The 18,716-nt window shown below is 40.4% G+C and overlaps 1 protein-coding gene across 1 annotated transcript; it reads right to left on the bottom strand.

The window, feature by feature from the left end:
- Positions 1-74: 74 nt before the first annotated feature.
- Positions 75-18,671, bottom strand: hip1ra (huntingtin interacting protein 1 related a). The gene is made up of 33 exons (XM_014999455.2): positions 18,457-18,671; positions 17,339-17,402; positions 16,430-16,572; positions 16,283-16,339; positions 15,976-16,056; positions 15,073-15,149; positions 14,742-14,803; positions 14,458-14,598; positions 14,317-14,374; positions 14,144-14,219; positions 13,674-13,811; positions 13,475-13,600; positions 13,005-13,188; positions 12,822-12,910; positions 12,619-12,735; positions 12,432-12,533; positions 11,209-11,403; positions 10,650-10,760; positions 10,237-10,431; positions 10,011-10,158; positions 9,216-9,302; positions 9,031-9,138; positions 8,817-8,953; positions 7,680-7,790; positions 7,458-7,516; positions 7,291-7,321; positions 7,140-7,202; positions 4,340-4,440; positions 4,119-4,224; positions 3,074-3,197; positions 2,904-2,965; positions 1,684-2,247; positions 75-872 (listed from the first exon to the last, which is right to left on the bottom strand). Exons 1-33 carry the CDS (start codon positions 18,535-18,537, stop codon positions 837-839), a joined length of 3,834 nt encoding a protein of 1,277 aa, XP_014854941.2. The 5' UTR covers positions 18,538-18,671; the 3' UTR covers positions 75-836.
- Positions 18,672-18,716: the final 45 nt, after the last annotated feature.

Here is an 18,716-nt window from a genome sequence, read left to right as displayed (position 1 = left end):
TTCAAACTCTGGCAAAAGTAATACTACTGCGATGTTTTCATGCACACACATTACAATTAGGAATAATGAGACAATTTACACTCAATAGTCACTTTATTGGGTACACCTGTTCAATCGCTTAAACACTAATAGTGAATCAGCCAATCACATGACAGCAACCCAAATCATTTAAGATCTATCACAATCCACGTCTTCACCGTCAAGTACAAGGAAATTGCATCCCGGTATAAATGATCTACCCATGCTATGATTTAAAACAGTCACTAAATAACAAAATACACAAAAACTGATAAATATTATATAAATACAACTGATATATTTTGATTCATGATTGTTCATAGTGCAATTAATCACTATAATTAGAATTGCACAGATTAGTAAGAAAAGGCACTAAAGGCTCATAGATGGGTGATTATTGCAATGGCTTTTGGCATTCATGGCGTCTTTTCCCACTCTAGTTGTTTGCACTTTTTTAATATTAGGAAAAATATTTCTTATTTACAGGGGCTTTAAAAAAAATATTGACGTCATCCTGTAAGCAACTGTTAAAAGCAAACTGGACAAGATCAAAGAAAACTGTAAAAAGTAAACAGTCAGTCTTGACAGCAAAGTCCAACAAAAATGAGCTGAAGTTGTACTGAAGTGTTGAAACAAGACAAATCAAAACAGATTTTAAAGCATTTCTGCTTTTTAGGAAATCAAGAAATTAGCGCAAGTAGTCTCAAAATGTTTACAAAAATTTTCAATTATCATCCGTTTTCAAACTGTAACACGTGAATCCAAAATTCTCCAGCGAAGGCTAACGTCACAAAGTCTGAATCGTCGTCTTCAGTAGATTAAGACTCTCCAGTTCCAGTTTCACCTCGTTTAAACTGTAAATAACAGAGAAAAGCAGGTTTACATGTGCAGCATCAACTCACACAATTCTCTCTGTAAGCAATTACAGTAAGAACTTACATTACCAAGGAACTAAGCATCTGCCCCATTCCTGTTTTTGCTTTTTTTGTGATAACTTCAGTGATGACCAAGCAAATAAACAATAAATGTTCCTCAAAGTTCCGATGTTTTTGTTAAACGTGAACAGGGCCTTTGTGATCTCTCTGGCTGGAGGAGGTTTTCACCTTGGGGCTTTCTCATGGATGCCATTCCATTCAGTCGGTTTCGTTGCTGAATCATGAACTCTGACCTTAACTGAGACATGTAAGGTCTGAGGTGTTTTAGATGTTGTTCAGCATTTTGTTGGAACCTCCTGGATGAGTTGTTGACATGCTCCAGGAGTAATCTTTGGCTCCTGGGAAGGTTCACCACTGTTCCATGTTTTCTCCCTTAGCGGACGATGGCTCTCCCTACCTCTGTAATCCTTTTGAGATGATAGACTTTGTTTCTTATCTTTCTTTGGACTGGGGGCTTTTTAATGTCTTTGGATTTATTACATGTGGTCAGATGTATTCTTGATTCTAAAAAACCTAGTTGTGAAAGGTAGAAGAAGGTTCAACACAAGTCCAAGTTGAACCTTTAACCTCAATAAGTGAAATCATTATTTGAATTTTTTTTGTATTTCCTCAGTTAATTTTGATATTAAAATGTGTTTGATGACCTCAAACCCTGAAGAAACTTTTGAGGGCAGATACTTTTTTTTTTCACAACACTGTAAGACTTCAATCAAGAAGAGTTGGAACTTACCGCATTTTTCAGCAGGTTTCCGGATTTAACAAAGATGCTTGGTTTCTTGAAGGCCAGTTTGTGTGACTCGGTGTTGCTCTGCAGCTGAGACGCCGGTTTGGTCTGGGCGGCGGCCGATGGGAGCGACGACGGCTGTGACAGCGAATGGGACTGGGGCTGTAGGTTGCTCTGGCTTGGGGTGTAAGGCATTGATGAAGTGTAAGGCTGGGTTGGGATGTAGGGCTGTGAGGGTGTGTACGTTTGGGAGGGGGTGAAGCTTTGAGGTGGGGTGTAGGCTTGGGAGGGAGTGTAGGGTTGAGAAGATGTGAACGGCTGAGATGGAGTGTAAGTTTGAGACGGTGTGTAAGACTGAGGCAGTGAGAAGCTCGGCGTGCTTGTGAAGGGCTGCGTGTGTGAAAAAGACGAAGACGGTGAGGTGGGGTCCAGCAGGGTAGGCGGTGGAGGGGGAGGGAAGCTATCATCGTCGGGGGACCCCGGGCCTCCGAGCTCGTAGTGCCTCTTCCTGAGCTCCCCAAGGCGGACTCGCTCCTGATCCAGCTGGTTCTCAAGCTGCAGCACTTTGACCTGACAGGTTCAGACAGAACAAAGTTCTCAATCATCCACTTAAGCTCTGCAGCTCTGACAATTAATCCACAGGCTGCAAAAACACAAAATGTTACCAAGTGTTTTTGGTCTAGTTTCTAGTTCTTAGGATAGTTGAAATAAGACAAAACTAACTTACTTTTCAGCAAGTTATAATAAGTCACTTTAAGCAGATAATTCCTTAATATCGATAGAAAACGTACTACTTCCACTTGCAGATTATTTCACTTGTAACATGGGAACAATGTCTCATTATAAGTGAATAAATCTGCCATTAGTTTGGCTCGTATAAAAAGTTTTTATTTCTTTACAGCTATTCATCTGTTGCTGAATTTATTGTTTTTCAGTAAATGATTTTTGTCATTTAAGCTTCAGCTGTGAACTCTCAAACTTAAAGAAGGATTTTTAAAAAACATTCTTATATGTGTTTTCAGCCACTAAGGTCTGGTGTCCTTTATGTTTTAGATGAAGAACAATATAAGTCATCACTAAACCTCTTGACAACTTTAATGACAAGCATAGGAGCTTATTCCACTATTTCATTCAGGCATGTCAGGGACAGCACTATGTGTTGACAGAAGGTTCTCCTTCCATTAAGCATCTGCAAGAAAAACTGTATTTTTCCTCAGATGTCTAACCTGAGCTTCCATTTCCTCTTTCTTGAGTTTGATTACAGACATGCCAGAGAAGTCCATCACACCTGCAAAGACAAAAAAAGTTAAAGGTGAACGTGTCAGACTAAACTGGATCAACAAATAGACTGAGGTTACGAAGCCATTGTTTTTTTTCCCTAAGCTGTTTCTCTGACCGTGGTCAGAGATCTGCTGCTGTCCGTGCTTGGTGGAGGTGACGACTACGGCGGCCATGTCATTCACATGGCGAGAGGCCTGCTGCAGCGTGTACAGCTTCTTGTTGTTGCGATCAGCCTTCACCTGGAACGACAGCAACATTTAGTGCTAAATCCTCAGAAAACATGCTACGACTTTCATTTTAGTCCCTGCTGATGTGGTCTTCAACTACAGATGTGCACAAAGAACTAGGCTGATTGTCGGAACCTTGTGGGTCAAAAACGCAAAGATCCGATCTCTTTCTGATCAGTCAACGCAGCATATCCGAGTGCTGCCGGGCTGAGCTGACAACAATCTTCTGTGTGGAAGCTGTTACTGTGTGATGAAGACTGAAATGTAAGCTGGATTTTTTGGGTCTAGTGGTCTTTATTTGAAAGTTGCTCAGACAGGAAGATAGGTAACGAAAGGAGGGGGAAGACATGTGGCAAAGATCTCCAGGCCGGGAATTGAACCTGCAACGGCCGTGTCAAGGACTAAGGCCTCTCTGTGTGTGGGCTGTGCTTAACCCCTGTACCACCTCAGGACCCCAAATAAGCTGTTTTCAGTGTTTGTTAGGTTTGAAAATGAAGTTAGAGCCAGGCAAAGAAGTAAGACGCAAAGGAGTCTGCTTTGACGTCTATGCATCATGCAGGCTGCCAGGGAGCGAGAGAGAGCAAGACAGAAAACCTATCCAGAGTACACACTGGCTGCTCTCTTTTATTCCCTTCAGCTTTCAGCCTCTGTCTGTCATGGAATGAGCCGAGTTCAGAAAAGATGTTTTAGTTTCAGTAGCAACACTGAAGTTTCTGGAAACAGTTTGAGTCGTCTCACCTCCAAATATAAATAAATAATGACCGTTAATGGCAAATATACTGGAAAAAAGTGTTTAATGTGTGTTTTTAAATCTACATTTATCTTTATTTTATGTTATCTTACAGATCTCAGCGTCTCTATTTAAATTTAAAAGCGTATCTTTCAGAGATGGATGTTTTTTAAAATGTCAAAACTTTTAACTCGTGTTTGTACCTTGGACGCAGCAACCAGCTGTGCGGTGCTTGCGGCGATCTCATGGGACGAGGCAATGAGCTCCTCATAAAATCCTTTTTCTCCCACAACCCGGTCAGCCGAGTCTCTGGAAGCAAACAGGTGACCGCGGGAAACCGAGTCAGCAGAGAATTCTTCACACGTTTCTGTAACCTTTAATGCTCATTTCTGAATCGGCAGATTCAGGTTTAGCTCATCCTCACAGCAGCTGAGTGGCTCCCCAGCCCACAGCTTTGGACGCTGAGATGAGTCCTTCAGTCCACCGAGAGTTTTTGGCGTAGAACTCAGTGACAGTCGCCGCCCCCTGCAGGCGAAGTGAGAACATAGCCGTTTAAACGTTTCAGGTGGAAAAGCATCACTTTATATTTCATACAGCATCAAATTACATCAAATCAAATGTGAGAAATATTTAGTAAAAAAACTAAAATTAAAGATTTTTTGTTGTCATAAATTTATAAAAGAAGTTAAGATCTAAGGTTATTTGTAAGATTAGAAATCAGATGCCACAGATTAAACATTTTAAAGATTAAAGATTTTATTTGCCAATGATTTTCGTTATGAAGAACCAAAACAGACAGGAGATGTTTGAAGATAAGAAAACTTCATTTCATTTTCAAAAGTTACAACAAAATGAGAAAAATACATTAAAACAACAAAATAAAACAAACCTTAACTTTTGAAATACTAAAAATAATTAAATGCTAAACTTAAGGAGATCTGTTTCTCCGCAGAGAAATTGATTTATTGTAAAATTAAAAATTTTCAAATAAGTTGTGTAAATTTTATCTATTGTTTAATCTATTGTTTGCATTTATTGTGATTGTCACAATAAAATAAGATTTTATCGAGCTCTTTGGGGTAATGTACGGTCTTTTAACCTTGAGCAACTTTTTAGCTTAATTCAAGTTTTATATTTATTTAGTTTTTTCAACTTTTGTCTATATTAAGGAGTAAATTATTCTGAAGAAAGTTAATAAATGAAACAACAAATACACTTTTTTTTTTTTACCTTAAATAAGCTATCTTGAAAAAACTGATTAAAACAAAGAAGAAAATAAATGTAGAGTAAAGTTTTATATGAATCTTCTCACAAGTAACAGGTGAAATAAACTAATTACATTTATTTAGTCAGTACATTGTCGTGACACCTGGTTGGACTAGTTGAGATCTTTCCAGAACACACAGAAAACAGGTCACAAAAGCCTGGAGCTACTAGTAATCTTGTATTATGACTTAATGTTGATTGAAAAACATGTAATCTTTGTTTTTAAATGCAAAATGAATTTATTATGTTTTAAAGATGAGTAAAATACAGAAAATCATTTCTTTAACTACTGTATGAGGTTGAAGAGTGAAGAGTAAAAAGTGTCTGAAACTGTGTCACAAATATAGACTGCAGGGGTGAAAGAATTTTAAGCACAGAAGAAAGAGGAAGTGAGATTTTGAGACTATATCTTCACCAGAGGTTTTGAGTTGTTGATCTTTGAGTTTTAAAGAAAAAGGAAGGTTAAAAGTTGAGTGGAAGAAAGGTTAAGGCTAAATGAAGGCACTTGACGTCAAGGAAAGTACGCACCGGACGTGCAGAATATGCAGTATAAAAATATATGCAAACGCAGAATCGAGGTTCTTTGTTCCGCAGCGTTCGAGTTGAGCAAACGGAGATGCAGAATCAATGGAGGGCTGCGTGGTGATACCCCGGGACGACTGCTCGCTGCACAAGGATGGAACAAGATCCGTTTACCCACAACCCGGGATTCTGATCTGACTGCGGCCCCACACTCAACCCAAAGGATTACAACGATGCTGCAGTGGACATGGGGAATAGACAAAGATCTTTTGTGGATTAAGAACTGAGTTCGTTGAGGATTCTCACCAGTTCAACTTTGGATCTATTCTGAAAGGATTCTGCCAAGACAAAGACAGGACTCCATCCATGGACGTTAAAGTTTTCTGCTGCCAAGGAACGTCTCTGCATCTGGGTTCGAGTAATACTGCCTCCCCCAAAGCCTCTATTTAGATTAAGACACAGTGTGGGGTTAGAAGTAGGAGTAATTTCTAAAAATTCTTAAAAGTATTAATTTCTTAATTTTTATTGATAAGCTGTATGTCTTTTCCCCTGCTAAAGCTTGCTAATAAAATACTAAAGTCTAATTTGACGTTGTGGACAGTTAAATTAATTGAGTCAACTAGATTTAATTCTGCTGATTAATGTAAAATCAATGTTAATGGTCTTAGTAAATTAGGGTGGCTTCGTACGTTTTTTAGTTCAGATGAATAATGACCCTGGGACTTATTCCTAGTTGCTAAAATTATCTAAGCCGGTAACAAGTGCACGTTAATGACAGGGAAAGAGCTACCGTGAACAGACGTGGTTTATGAGCTCGGACATCGGCGGGGCTACTCCGATGTCTGAATCATGAACTGAAGTGGGTCATAACGTCTTGGATGAAGGTAGTTAGAGCTTAGACGAATCTTTCTCGCTCCCAGCTTAAACAAAAGTTCTCTATATTCTTATTTGCGGTAATACCCAGGAATTAGAGGCTTTTCGGACCCGTGAGACGGAGAGCTGGTCAGTAGTCAGTCCGCTGGAGTTTAGGAGGAGTTAGGGGCGTGGCTGAATACTGTGCATTAACAACATGAAATACTTTTTTTTTTCTTTAAGCTTTTCTATTCCAATCAGTGATGTTTGATTTAATCTGAATAATAATTATCTCCAGGTTACAATACAGAAAAATGAGGCAGTGAGGGGAGCTTGAAGAACCAGATTTGGTCTATTTGTTGAAAAAACGAAAAAGAAAAAAAACCCATCATATCTAGCCTGTTTTCTTACATTTCAGACCATTTCTTACTAAACTTTCATGAGGCGAGAAGCCTTTCTCATATTTTTCTCTCAAAATGAACCGGCCTCCTTTCAGTTAAAAAAATAAAGACATAAAAGAAGAGAGAAATGTGTTCAGTAGGTATCTATAGAAAGTCTGGCTTTAAGGTTTCTCTCCAACTCACCCTGCCTCCTTCCACGATGTCTTTCTGTAAGTCGGTAGCAGCCGTGACCAGGATGTGAACGGCCTGAACGTGATAAAAAAAACAACATCCTGTTGGCGTGTTTTCGTTAAACTGAGTTTCCAACGAGCAGCTGGAGTCAGAGACTCGTTACCTTCATCAGATCTGAACAGGATCCCAGGATGCTGGGAGAAAAACAGACAGGTGACATTTTTTTATACATTTACAACTTCAACTGATTTTATTCTTTCCTGATTGATTTTTTATTTGCTTAAAAATTATGATTATTATGAAGGAGGAAAACTTGTTTTTCTTTCTTACCTCTGGTTGACTTCCAGCTTCAGACCGGTGGTGTCTTTCTTTGCTTGGGACAGAATCTCCTAAAAGACACAAATGGAAACAGACGACTGATACATTTCCATAATCCATATTAAGATGTTGGAGTCCCATCAGATTCTACCAACTGATTTAACACTTAATCTTCTGATTAAATACTGAATACTCTGAATATGCTTTATTTCACGCTATAATCATTGTCCATACGTCCATCCGCAGCACAGCCTCCTCGATGGCGGTTGACGTAGCAACCATTTCTTTATCCACCATGCTTCCCAGCTCCTCCTTCAGCACATCCTGTCCTTTGGGCCGCAGCTCCTGAACAACAAATGTATGGGTAAAGCCTTCAGCAGAGCTGCAGCAGCTCAATAGGAAAACAACAGAGATAAAAAAAAGCTACGCTAATTTAATATGATGTTATATATTGAGTGCACAAGGATCGTCTTATCCATAAAAATCATCAATAATTTCATGCTTACAAGGTAGTTTTCTTTAAATTTTAGTTTCAACTGCAGTAAAAGTCCCTCCTTTCACCTGTTACATGATCTAGTTACAAAAATAAAAACTTATCAAACTGATTGGAACGTGATGTTTTCTGTCCTTTTTCTGGTCAAAATCTTAAATGTATCACCTCGACTAGTTTAGCTGTGTTATAGTTCGTCATGGTTCTGGTATGAAGGTGTAGCAAGGGTTTTAAAAAAAGTGACAGTTTTATATCTGCAATTCTGATCAGATTTTGTGATTTCATTTGGCAGAAAGTTTTAACGTTTCGTCAAATTCTCCGATTTTCTCATTCTAAAATGAATTATGTGTACAAATAAATAACCCAATTACAAAAATTACAGATTCAGACAGAAGAAACATTTAGAAATACATATATATTTTGCAATATAAAACTTGTGAGCCTAATTGTTGCAGTAAAAGTACCTCCAGTGACAATATGGAGGGTTTACTGCGCATTCAGCTGAACTCCACATGGTGCAACAGGCTCAGCAGATATAAAATAACATGAAAACAACAAAACTGGTGTTCTAACAAGAAGTCTCACTTTAAGTTAAACTGTATCTGTCTGTTTTTGGTAGATGTTTGGCTGAAGCTGGGTGAAGTTACTCACATCTGAAATATGATATCCAATGAAACGTTACATCCAAGCTGTCCTTCCTCATCGTGACTTAGAAAAAACTGATGTAGTGATAACAACTGCGATTCAATATATCGCGCATCTCCACTAAGACCAATAAGACCAATTCAGATTTGTCATTGTGTCTAACACTACAGTTGTTACCACAGCCTCATCAGAGCTGCACTAGTTTTGTTAATGTGATGAATCTCGTTGCCTCTCACCTGACCCATGGCGAGGATGCGCTGGACGGTGTAGCGGATGGCAGACGGGTTTGCTCGCTGTAAGTTGGCCTGAGATTTCAGGTCATTCAGGTACTGCAGGCAGTGGTTGGCACATTCCCGGCAGCTGTCCGTTAAACCTGGACGAGGGCAGAGAACGGCTGAGTGCACAGGAAGCAGCCTCAGAGAGGACCGCGGCGTCTGTAGAGCGTCTTACCGTTAGCGTGGTCGACGGGAGCCGAGTGCGACGTTGCCGAGCCGTTGACGATGGTGTCAGCGGCCAGGTGGGAAAACTGGGTGACGGCTCTCAGCAGGCCACTGGCGTCTGGAAAGCATCGGGAAAACGAGTCAGGCTCAACGTCCGAGGTCGACATGGAGGCTAACTGCGTGTGTCTGACTCACCGTTCCTGTTTCCCAGGTAGAACATGTGGCTCTGCTGCATTTTATCAATAGAACCCAGAGTGATTTCAGCTCGATTTATCAAATAATCTGGAAAGACAGGAGGGCAGGTGATTTATAGTGGTTCAAAAACACAAATGGACCTTTAAAGGTTTGAAGAAAGGGAGCATTTTATGTCTCTGTGATTTTAAATAGGGGTGTTACGATACCAATGCGATACAAATATGATGCAGATATGATACTGATACGATGCCGATAATGACCTGATACGATATCAGCAAGAATCATACACACTTTTATTACTTATTATTGCAGTGCAGAAAGTTAGAAAAGCTTGATCTAGTGATAATACTCAAACTGAATACAATAATTATGAGAACAACCAATGCATTTATTATTAATCAGTTGGTCTGCATGCCGGATGCAGGTGGATAAAAATGCTGGAGTGGATTAAATTCTGGTGTGAACTAAATAACAAAAAAGTGATTATGAGAAAGTTTTACAGTAAATATAGACCTCATTTCAATGGGGTTTACTCCTTTACTCTTGATTTTACCTGGTGAATCTGTTAATGCTGCATCAAACAACCAAACTCACCAAATATATTCCAGGCTGAGGCCTTGACTATGCAGTCAAGGCCTCAGCCTGTACATAAATAATTAGCCAGCATCTATTGCTACCAGGCAGCTCTTCACGATAAGCATATTGGATTTTGTGATTACGTGATATTGATAAGCTTGCAGCCCTATTATCGGATGTGTTTTAGTTTTTGTCCATGGTTATTTTTGTTTTTGCTACCTGGAGAACTGATGCAGCGGACATGTATGGGGTCGTCCAGTTTGGCCACGGCGTCCAGTATGATGCCCTCGGCCTCCACCACGGCACACTGCAGCAGACAGAACTGCTCGTCCTGCAGCTTCTGGGCCAGTTCGCCCTCCCGACAGGCCTGGGTCACAAAACACAAGCCTTACAGTCGCCAACCGAGTCAGAGCCACGGAGCGCAGCGAGGCGGACGCTGCGTCACCTGCTGCTGCATCTGAGAGCGTAGGCTTCCCAGCTCCATGCTGCTGCGCCGCCTCTCCTGCTCCAGGGTGCTTTGGTGGAGCAGAGCCTGCTGCCTCAGAGAGCTCAGCTCCGCCTCCTGGTCCCGGACCGAACGCAGCAGCGCATCCTTCTCCGCCTGCAGGCCGGCCAGCGTGCTGCTCAGCTGCGTGCCGCTCTAAAGACGGGAGGGAAGAAAAAAAAAACACACACACACGCACGCACGCACGCACGCACGCACGCACGCACGCACGCACGCACGCACGCACGCACGCACGCACGCACGCGCACACACACACACACACACACACACACACACACACACACACACACACACACACGTGTATAAACTGCAAACAAGAGATCATTTGAAGGAGTTTCCAGAAATCATCTCACCATCTCTTTGCTTTGCAGGAGAGTGTTGGCTCGAGTCAGCTCCGCTCTGGTGGAGTCCAGCTCTCGCTTCAGCCGGTCGATCTCCAGCTTCTGCTCTGCGTTGATGGCGAGCTAAACGGAGCAAAAACAGGAAATCTGACGCGAAAGAGTGGAGAAAAATAGTTTCTGATTTTTCTCTCTGCTGAAGCATCTGCAGAGCGTCAGATCAGACTTCATACTCAGAGTTTTCTCCGAGTTTCAGAAACAGCGGAGAGCACTGGCATGAATTTATGGAGCCGTTTCTAGAAACAGACAGGAAGGAAGGAATTAAAGATGGAAAGAAGGAAGGAAGGAAAGAAAAGAGTTCAAAAGAAAATTAGAAAGTTCAAAAGAATTTTTGAAAGAAGGTTCAAATTAATCAAAGTTTGAAAGAATTTTCAAAATAAAGTTCAAAATAAAGAAAGAAAAATAGAGGTAGGATATTTTTCATTTTCTTTTTCAACACTTTGGCGAACAAAAACAAACTCCGGCCGTTCTCAGAAGCTCCCGGATGCGTCTGTGTGACGCCGGCGGCTGGTACCTGCTGCTGCAGCTGGGCTCTCAGGGCCTCCAGCTCCCGTCTCAGCTGCTCCTTCTCCAGATCCACGGCGCTCTGCTGCTGCTGGGCCAGCTGCCTCAGAGACGACAGCTCTGCGTCTTTCTCCACGGCGGAGCGCAGCAGCAGGTCCCGCTCTGCCTGGAGCGCCGTCAGGCTGCTGCTCACCTGAGTCCCCTCCTGGAGAGAATTCATGAGGAAGATAAAAAGCCACGATTAAAGAAAATCACTCCTTAAGTGTTTGATTTCTTCCAAAACTCCCAGATCTAAACGATTAAACAGGAAACAGATTCACACATTTTACAAATTTGTTGCTTTTGACGAAAGATGTAGAGATGCAAGGAGATGCATCTCTACATCTCTGTCCTTTATTCTGCATTATTGTCACGAGAGAGAAACAGAAAATGCTTTATTATTTAGTGAATAATTGTAAAATATATATAAATGCACCAAAACTAAAATAAATATCTGTTGTTAATATCATCAGATCTGTTAAAAAATGACTGATATCATCTGATACTGATGTTAGTGCCGATAAATCTTTCATCACTAGTTGCTACATTTTGAGGAAGTTTCTGTGATTAAGAAATAAAAAAAAATGTCAAAAAGGCAAAACTTTATGCATGAAAATATAATGTTTCAATTATTTTTGAAGAATCATTTTCCCAAAAAAACTTTGGTTTGAGTGTGATACATACGACGGCATTTTAAGGCCATTATAGACGGAAAAAAACAACAACAAAAAAACAGTAAATTTCCTCCCCAAAAAACTTTTCTGGAAAAAAAAAATGAAAATTTTCTGAGTTCCTAAGTTGGAAATTTTCAAATTTTGAACATTTTCTGAGTTTCAAACATTGAAATCTTCTGACTTTTCGAGCTCAAAAGTTTCTTCTCAGACTGAACTCAATATGTTTGAGATTTTTCTCACAAATTTTCGACTTTTTGAGCTTTGAGAATCTCTACGTATTTCTAGAAAATGTCTAAGATTAATCTTAAAATTTCTCAGCTGTTTTTTCTCACGTTAGACTTTTGAAGCTCAGAGAATTTCCACATTTTTTTCCAAGAAAACTTCTGAGATTCAGCTCAAAATTTTTAAGATTTTTGGCAGAAATTTACTCCGTTTTATGGTTTTTTAATCTACTGTGGCTCTGGCACGCCGTCAGAGATGCAGGAAGGTTTCGTGAAAAAAGGAAACGTTTCGGTGTTACCTGCTCTTTACTCTCCAGAGTGCTGCGGAGCATGGCCATCTCCGCTCTCTGCTCCAGCAGCTCTTTATTCAGGCGGTCGACTTCCTGCTGCTGATGACTCGTCTGTTAGAGAATAAAGTCTTCAGTCCAAATCAACAGTTTTTTTGTGATCAATAATCTCAGCAGCAGCAGTCAGAGACGTTCTCACCGCGTTTCTTTTCTCCAGTCTCAGGTTCTCCACTTCGCTCTCCAGCTGCTGCTTTGCTCTCAGCAAGTCGTCCTGCACGACCTTTGTACTCGACAGCATCTTAACTGTTTCTGCGTTCTGCAGCAGGACATAAAGAGATCCTGGGTCAGAACCGAAACACCAACAGCTGTGAGAGTAAAACCAAACGACGCCTTCAGTTCGACCTTCTTCATTAGGTCGGCGTGGCTCGTAACCAGCTCTGCGTGTCTCTCTTTGAGCTGCGTGAAGCGAACCTCAGCAGCCTGAGCTCTGCCTGTTCACAGATAAAAAGAAAAAGAAGAATTTTACTGACGTCCGACTGATTCCGTTTACAGTCTCAACACTAAAAGAAAAATCCGTCCACTCACTGTCCGCCTCTTTGTATCCGATCTGAGCTCCAACGTTGGCCACGTTAGCGCTGCGCAGAGCCTCCACTTCCATCCGCAGGTGTTCGTTTTCGACCAGGGCGACCTGTCTGTGGGAGCGCTGCTCCTGAAGCTCCGCCTCCAGACGGTTCACCTGAGACTTTAACTCTATCATGGATTTCTGAGCCTGAAGAAAACGGGGAAAAAAAATCCTATTAAGCACCAGAAATGCATGTAAGGTGCAAAGTATTCACACACGTCATGCTACCGCCACACGTTTCTTTTTGTTTTACAAGAAGAGGAGGAGCAAGTTTGAGGAAATAAACATAGAAGTTTTGAAATTAATCTTAGATATTTTCTAGAAAAACACAAGGGACATTCAGACTTTGAAAAGTCATAAATTGGCTTGAAAAAAAAAGCTTGATTTTGACTCTGGGTTCTGGACTCCCAGTGCATGATGGGCCTCATCTCACCTCACTCTTGATGAGCTCTATCTCCGGTTTCAGCGCCTCCAGCTCCCTCTTGTAGCCGTTGCTGTCGGTGTCTCTGTAGTCCAGAGACGCCTCCGGTCCTCCCATCTGGCTGACCAAATAGTACTGCTGGAAAAAGAGACACATTTTAGCGCGGGTTACGGGAAAACGTGTTCTTTCAACTCGCACCGAAGCGTCAAACCTGTGACGTCTGAGGCGTTTCTCTGAGCTCTGGCTGCGTTTCCACTTCGTCCTCCTCTGGACGATCCTCGCCAGGCATCAGCACCACCGGCTTTTTGTACTCAGCCAGGGCAGCGGCTCGCAGGAAGTTTGGAGGACCCTGTAGAGAGGGGATCAACAGGTTACTGACCGAAAACCTGATAAATGAAACAGTTATGCACCGATGAATCAGCCCTGATTTCCTTAGTTTTGGATGTTGGCTATCGAACAAGACTCACCTGTGAAACCAGTCTTATCTACATATGCAAAGGTAAGACCACCAGGTCACTATTGCTCGGCTAGCAACAGTCACCCCATTGGTACCGACTTAGCAACTTTTCAGACAAAAATAGTTGGTACAGGCCAAAATTGGAACTAGGATGTCAGGTTTCTTAAATATCGGTGATCGTCCAGAAAACTTCAATCGGTGCAACGCTGTTCATCTCCACTTACATCTGGGAGGTCTGGGATCTGGATGATGCTCTTAAAGAACTCAATTTCTCTGGCTCTGTTGAAGAACTGGGTGAGGCTGCAAAATCAAACAAGAAAACAAGTAAATACAAAAAACAGTCCTGCCTGTTTCATTATATAATGATTAATGAACAGATGTAGCCGTCCTGACCGACCTCGTGAAAAGGTCACGGAATCTCTCTCTGTGTCCGAGGAGCACATCCGCAGAGATGCCTGGGAATATTTTTGGATACGGTTAGAGCTGAACGTGATTCTGCAGAGGTCGCCAAGGTAACAACGAAAGGCGGACCACTCACGGCTGTGCAGCTTGAACAGCAGCCGGACAGAGAAGTGGTAGAGGTAGCTGCAGTCCAGGATGAGCGGGATGAGGGGCGTCAGCCTGCACTGACCGGCCGGGGTCGTGGATTTGGCCCCGTTGGCGTCCATCTGACGGAGAACTTTAAACGCAACATGTCAGTTTCAGTGACATAAAGTGAACCTGTGTTTTAGGTTCTTATGGACACATGATAGATCCTTCGCTTTATCTAACCAATACGTGCCACGTTTTCTCATATGAACGGACTGAATGTGGAAATCTCACCCGTCTCGGCCATCTTCAGTCCAGCATCCAAGTAATCCAGCAGCTCCTGAGTCATATCCAGCCTACAACGCCATAAATACATAAAGACATGATGATGGCAGGAATTCAAAGTGCTTTTATAGAAATAAAAGAAGAACACATAACAAAATATTAGGCAGGCTCTATTGTCATTCAGTTGCACATATTGAGCAAAACTTTGTTGCAATAATGGCAAATAAATTAAATAAAAAAAAAACTATAAAGACTGAGGAAAAAAATATCCTCCAAAAACAATAAAATAGTTGTGACACAAGTTGACCCCACAGCAGAGGACAGGAAGAAGGAAACTTACACTTTGGTCATGTCGGTTCCTGCTTCTCTCTCCAGGGTGTCGTCAGAGGCCTCCAGGTTACCTGGAATCACCTTGTGCTGTTGAAGAACGTCACATGTCACACGGCATGCTTCGTAATCCGTTTTTAATTTGTTAAAGGGACGGTTCATATTCCAGGCACATAGTATACTTTTATACCAGAATCAAGTAACTATGTTGCTATAAAAATGATGTATATTTGTCAAATATGACTTAAAAGAAATTAGATTTTGTAATTTGACGCCTTGAAATTCTGTTTTTTTAAGAAACTCTTATTCTTTCCGACACTCGGCCTTCAGGAAGTCATCACAACATTCCCCCATTAAGCCTTTAACAACGTTCTTAGAAGCATTTCACTGAGACGGAGCTTGTACAATAAGCTCAGCAGACTCCCAGTTCCACCAGCTGCTGCAGCTAGTCTGAAGGAGCCGAGTGGCGGAGGAGCCTGGAAAGGGGCTTTCTCTGGACTTTTAATCTAGCAGAATAAGATCATTCACATTGTGGAGTAATATATGATCTATACTGACATGACATGTCATAAACATTACATTTGGAGACGGTGTAGCAATCTAAGGATCATCAGCTCCAGGATAAAATATTATTTCCGGCTCAGTTTACCGTCAGGATCCGATAAAGACATTGTGCTAAGTGTAAGGTGTTTATTCTTCTGCTCAATTGTGTAAAACACAAAACTCCAGACACATTTAATTTAATTTCCCTCTGTAATTAATAATAAAATATTTGATTTTGTCTTAAGAGTACTTTATGTTTAGGTTTTGTCCTTTCACACTGCTGTCTTCTCTTTTCAAGCATAAACACATGATAAGCACAAACAAACACTCTCACTGTGAATAGCAGATCGTCGACAGAATCAATATATATCACCTTTGCATGAAACTCCATTTTGAGGTGGAGATATTTAGCAGACAAGGCAACAATGTGACCATATCGATCGTGCAGGTTTCCCTGGGAAAACACAGACAGTGGGTTACAAGTTTAGCAGCTTATTTGAACCTGGTAGTTTTTCTTAAAAACAATCCACTGATTAACTTTTCATTAAGCGCATGTTGGGATTTTGTTAAACTTGCTGACTGCGCTGCATTTCAAAGGGTCTTTTGAATTTTCTGTCTGATTAAACGTGCAGATTAAATGCATCAGACTATAAGCTTGTATCTTATATCCACTGACTCACCCACAGGACTCCCATGTCTCTTATGCTGCGGCTGTGTCTGTGAGAATCTGTAATGACCTGCAGGTCGGGGAATAAAAAGACAAACGAGGTTAAATGTAATGAATGTAAACAGGAAGTTACGCTGAGCAAATGTAGAGATTAACTCACATTTCTGTGTCCCTCTCTGAGCACTTTGTGCAGCAGGTAGCAGACCTTCCAGCTGACCAGGGATTGGCTGGACAGAGGCAGGTTGGGGACATACGACCAGAAGGTGGTGGCTCCGCCCTCTTTGTGAGTTCCCAGAATTATATCTGTACAGATGTTAGGGAAACTCCCAGTGCACAAGATGCCTATGATATTCATATCAGAGCATATCTATTACTTTTAGATCTACGTAAACAAAGCCACATAGATCTGCAAACCTTTTACAGGCTTTCAAGGTTATAAGTCGTAATAATTTAGGTGATTTCCCTTTAAGTATCCCCACAAAGTGACATTTTTTTGTCATCACTTTGTACCGTCTCAGCAGCAGTGAAGCTTAGAATGTCTGATATTGCAAAACAGAGACGTGTTTTTAAAAACTGAACTGTTTTAGAAATATAATTTACAAGGAGTTTGTATTTATGAGTTTTAAATGCACAATATACTCAAATTTGCACATTCAGCTCTGATATTAGAAATTAAAGCTATTACTCCAATTGAACAAGTTTAAAAAGACTGATATTCATATTCACAATGACATTATGTAAGCATCTAATAAAAACTGTTTAAGCACTGTGCTGTAACAAAAAATATATTTTTCCTCCTAACAAACTGAAGGTTTTAACACCTTGCCAGACATAAAAAGAAAGTTTAAACTTTGACCGCAGAAAATCCTAGAATCCAGAAAGCAAAACTCAAATTTCTGCTTTCCAGCAAGAAGCCATCATTTTACACCAAAAAGCTGCTAGCTTTATGTTAGCATGCTAGAAGTACAGTGCTAAACTGTTTACAGCTTTCCTTATTAAAGAAATGTCCCATTTACTAGATTAAAAGTCAGCATATTATTATTTTTTTAAGTATAGTTTTAAAGGATACTGCGAACATATTTCTCTTTAGGTGGAACTTCAGCTGTGTTGGCAATTTTGCTGAGGCTCTGGAGCTGAAAGAAATGAAAACAGAGAAGCACTTAAAGCCTGAAAAGTTAAACTGATCAGAACAATATTACAAAAGATCTCAGTTATCTTCTGTTCTTTACTCAGTGTAACCTTTGAAAAATATTCTGAATTATTTTTACATGCTGAAGACTATTGGTGCATCAGTTCTGGATGACAGCTAGTTCTTTTTCACAGAGATGAAGCTAACGGCTAATCAAAGGGGGCTAAGATAAAAGTGGACATTAGGAAAACTAAGTTGTTATATTTCACAGTGGTCCATGAAAATGCTATTTTAGAAACCTTTAAAGCACCATCACATTTGTTTTTGTCATTTATTTTTTATTAAAGTTGTGGTTATTTAAATAGAAGGCTGTGTTAGTCCATGACTGGAAACAATAACCTTCCAATGTGAAACACCAATTGAAAAAACCCCAGCTATGTTATGTTTAACTGACTGGAATGACTGTGAGGGAAATGTATGTAAAAGAACAAAAACAATAAAATATGTTATTTTATATTAAGATTTAGTCAGTATAGCTTCATTCACTCAATTAGTTTTCAATGTGAAGGTCAATGATGGACACAATGGACCAACTTCGTTATCTAATCGAAATAATCACATTTCCATTTAAATTACAATCTAACACTTGATGGTTTATTTAAAAAGTACTGATATGAACAACTAAGACATTTTAAAAGCTGTACTTTTTAGCATGGCATAAGTTTGCTTTTATTCTGACTAGCTGTTAGCTTTAGCCTGCAAAAAAAACAAGTCTATTTTTATAAAATGTAAGATATGTAACATATTAAAGCTAAAATGTTAATAACCACTCAATAGAATCCAATTAAAAAATACCTGAACCAGCTTATAATGAATCAAAGTGAGACATTTCATGTTTGAAGTTATGTTAAAGTTTAGCTGTAGGACATACATTCTGATTGAACATTACTTTTCAACCAAAGAATATTGTGGCACCAGCTGAAGTCAAACCATATTTTGGGAAAATAAAATTAAACAAAGAGAAAATTCCTCTTTTGAGAAGCAATTTTAATTCTCACCTGCTGTTTGCCAAACTGTTGTTTCTCAGCAGCCAGGGCCTTCTCCGTTTTGTCGTCATTTTTGTTCTTCGTTTTACTCATTTTGTCAGATGAATAAACCCAAGGCGACTACACTTCTACGTCCAGAGATCCTCGCAGACAGAAAACAACTGAAGGTACGTCAGGTCACCAGATCATTCCTGTTGGACTTGATTTTTACTTGTTCCAAATGACATGGGAAGATTTCAAAATAAAACCTTAAAAGTGGAGAAAAAATTTCT

Source organism: Poecilia mexicana, unplaced genomic scaffold (genome assembly GCF_051168715.1).
Source record: "Poecilia mexicana isolate PSO_F unplaced genomic scaffold, ASM5116871v1 scaffold_12, whole genome shotgun sequence".
NCBI lineage: Eukaryota > Metazoa > Chordata > Actinopteri > Cyprinodontiformes > Poeciliidae > Poecilia > Poecilia mexicana.
The sequence above is the reverse complement of the archived record's forward strand: the minus strand, read 5'-3'. Positions and strand labels throughout refer to the sequence as shown.

What these genes read in the sequence shown, in the direction of transcription:
- hip1ra (XM_014999455.2), bottom strand. Translation starts at nt 18,537, where the DNA reads ATGAGTAAAACGAAGAACAAAAATGACGACAAAACGGAGAAGGCCCTG. An exon ending in GGAACCGACATGACCAAAGT is followed by an intron (nt 14,804 to 15,072) that starts GTAAGTTTCCTT and finishes ATGGCGTTGTAG; the next exon opens with GCTGGATATGACTCAGGAGC. An exon ending in GCTGTTCAAGCTGCACAGCC is followed by an intron (nt 14,375 to 14,457) that starts GTGAGTGGTCCG and finishes AAATATTCCCAG; the next exon opens with GCATCTCTGCGGATGTGCTC.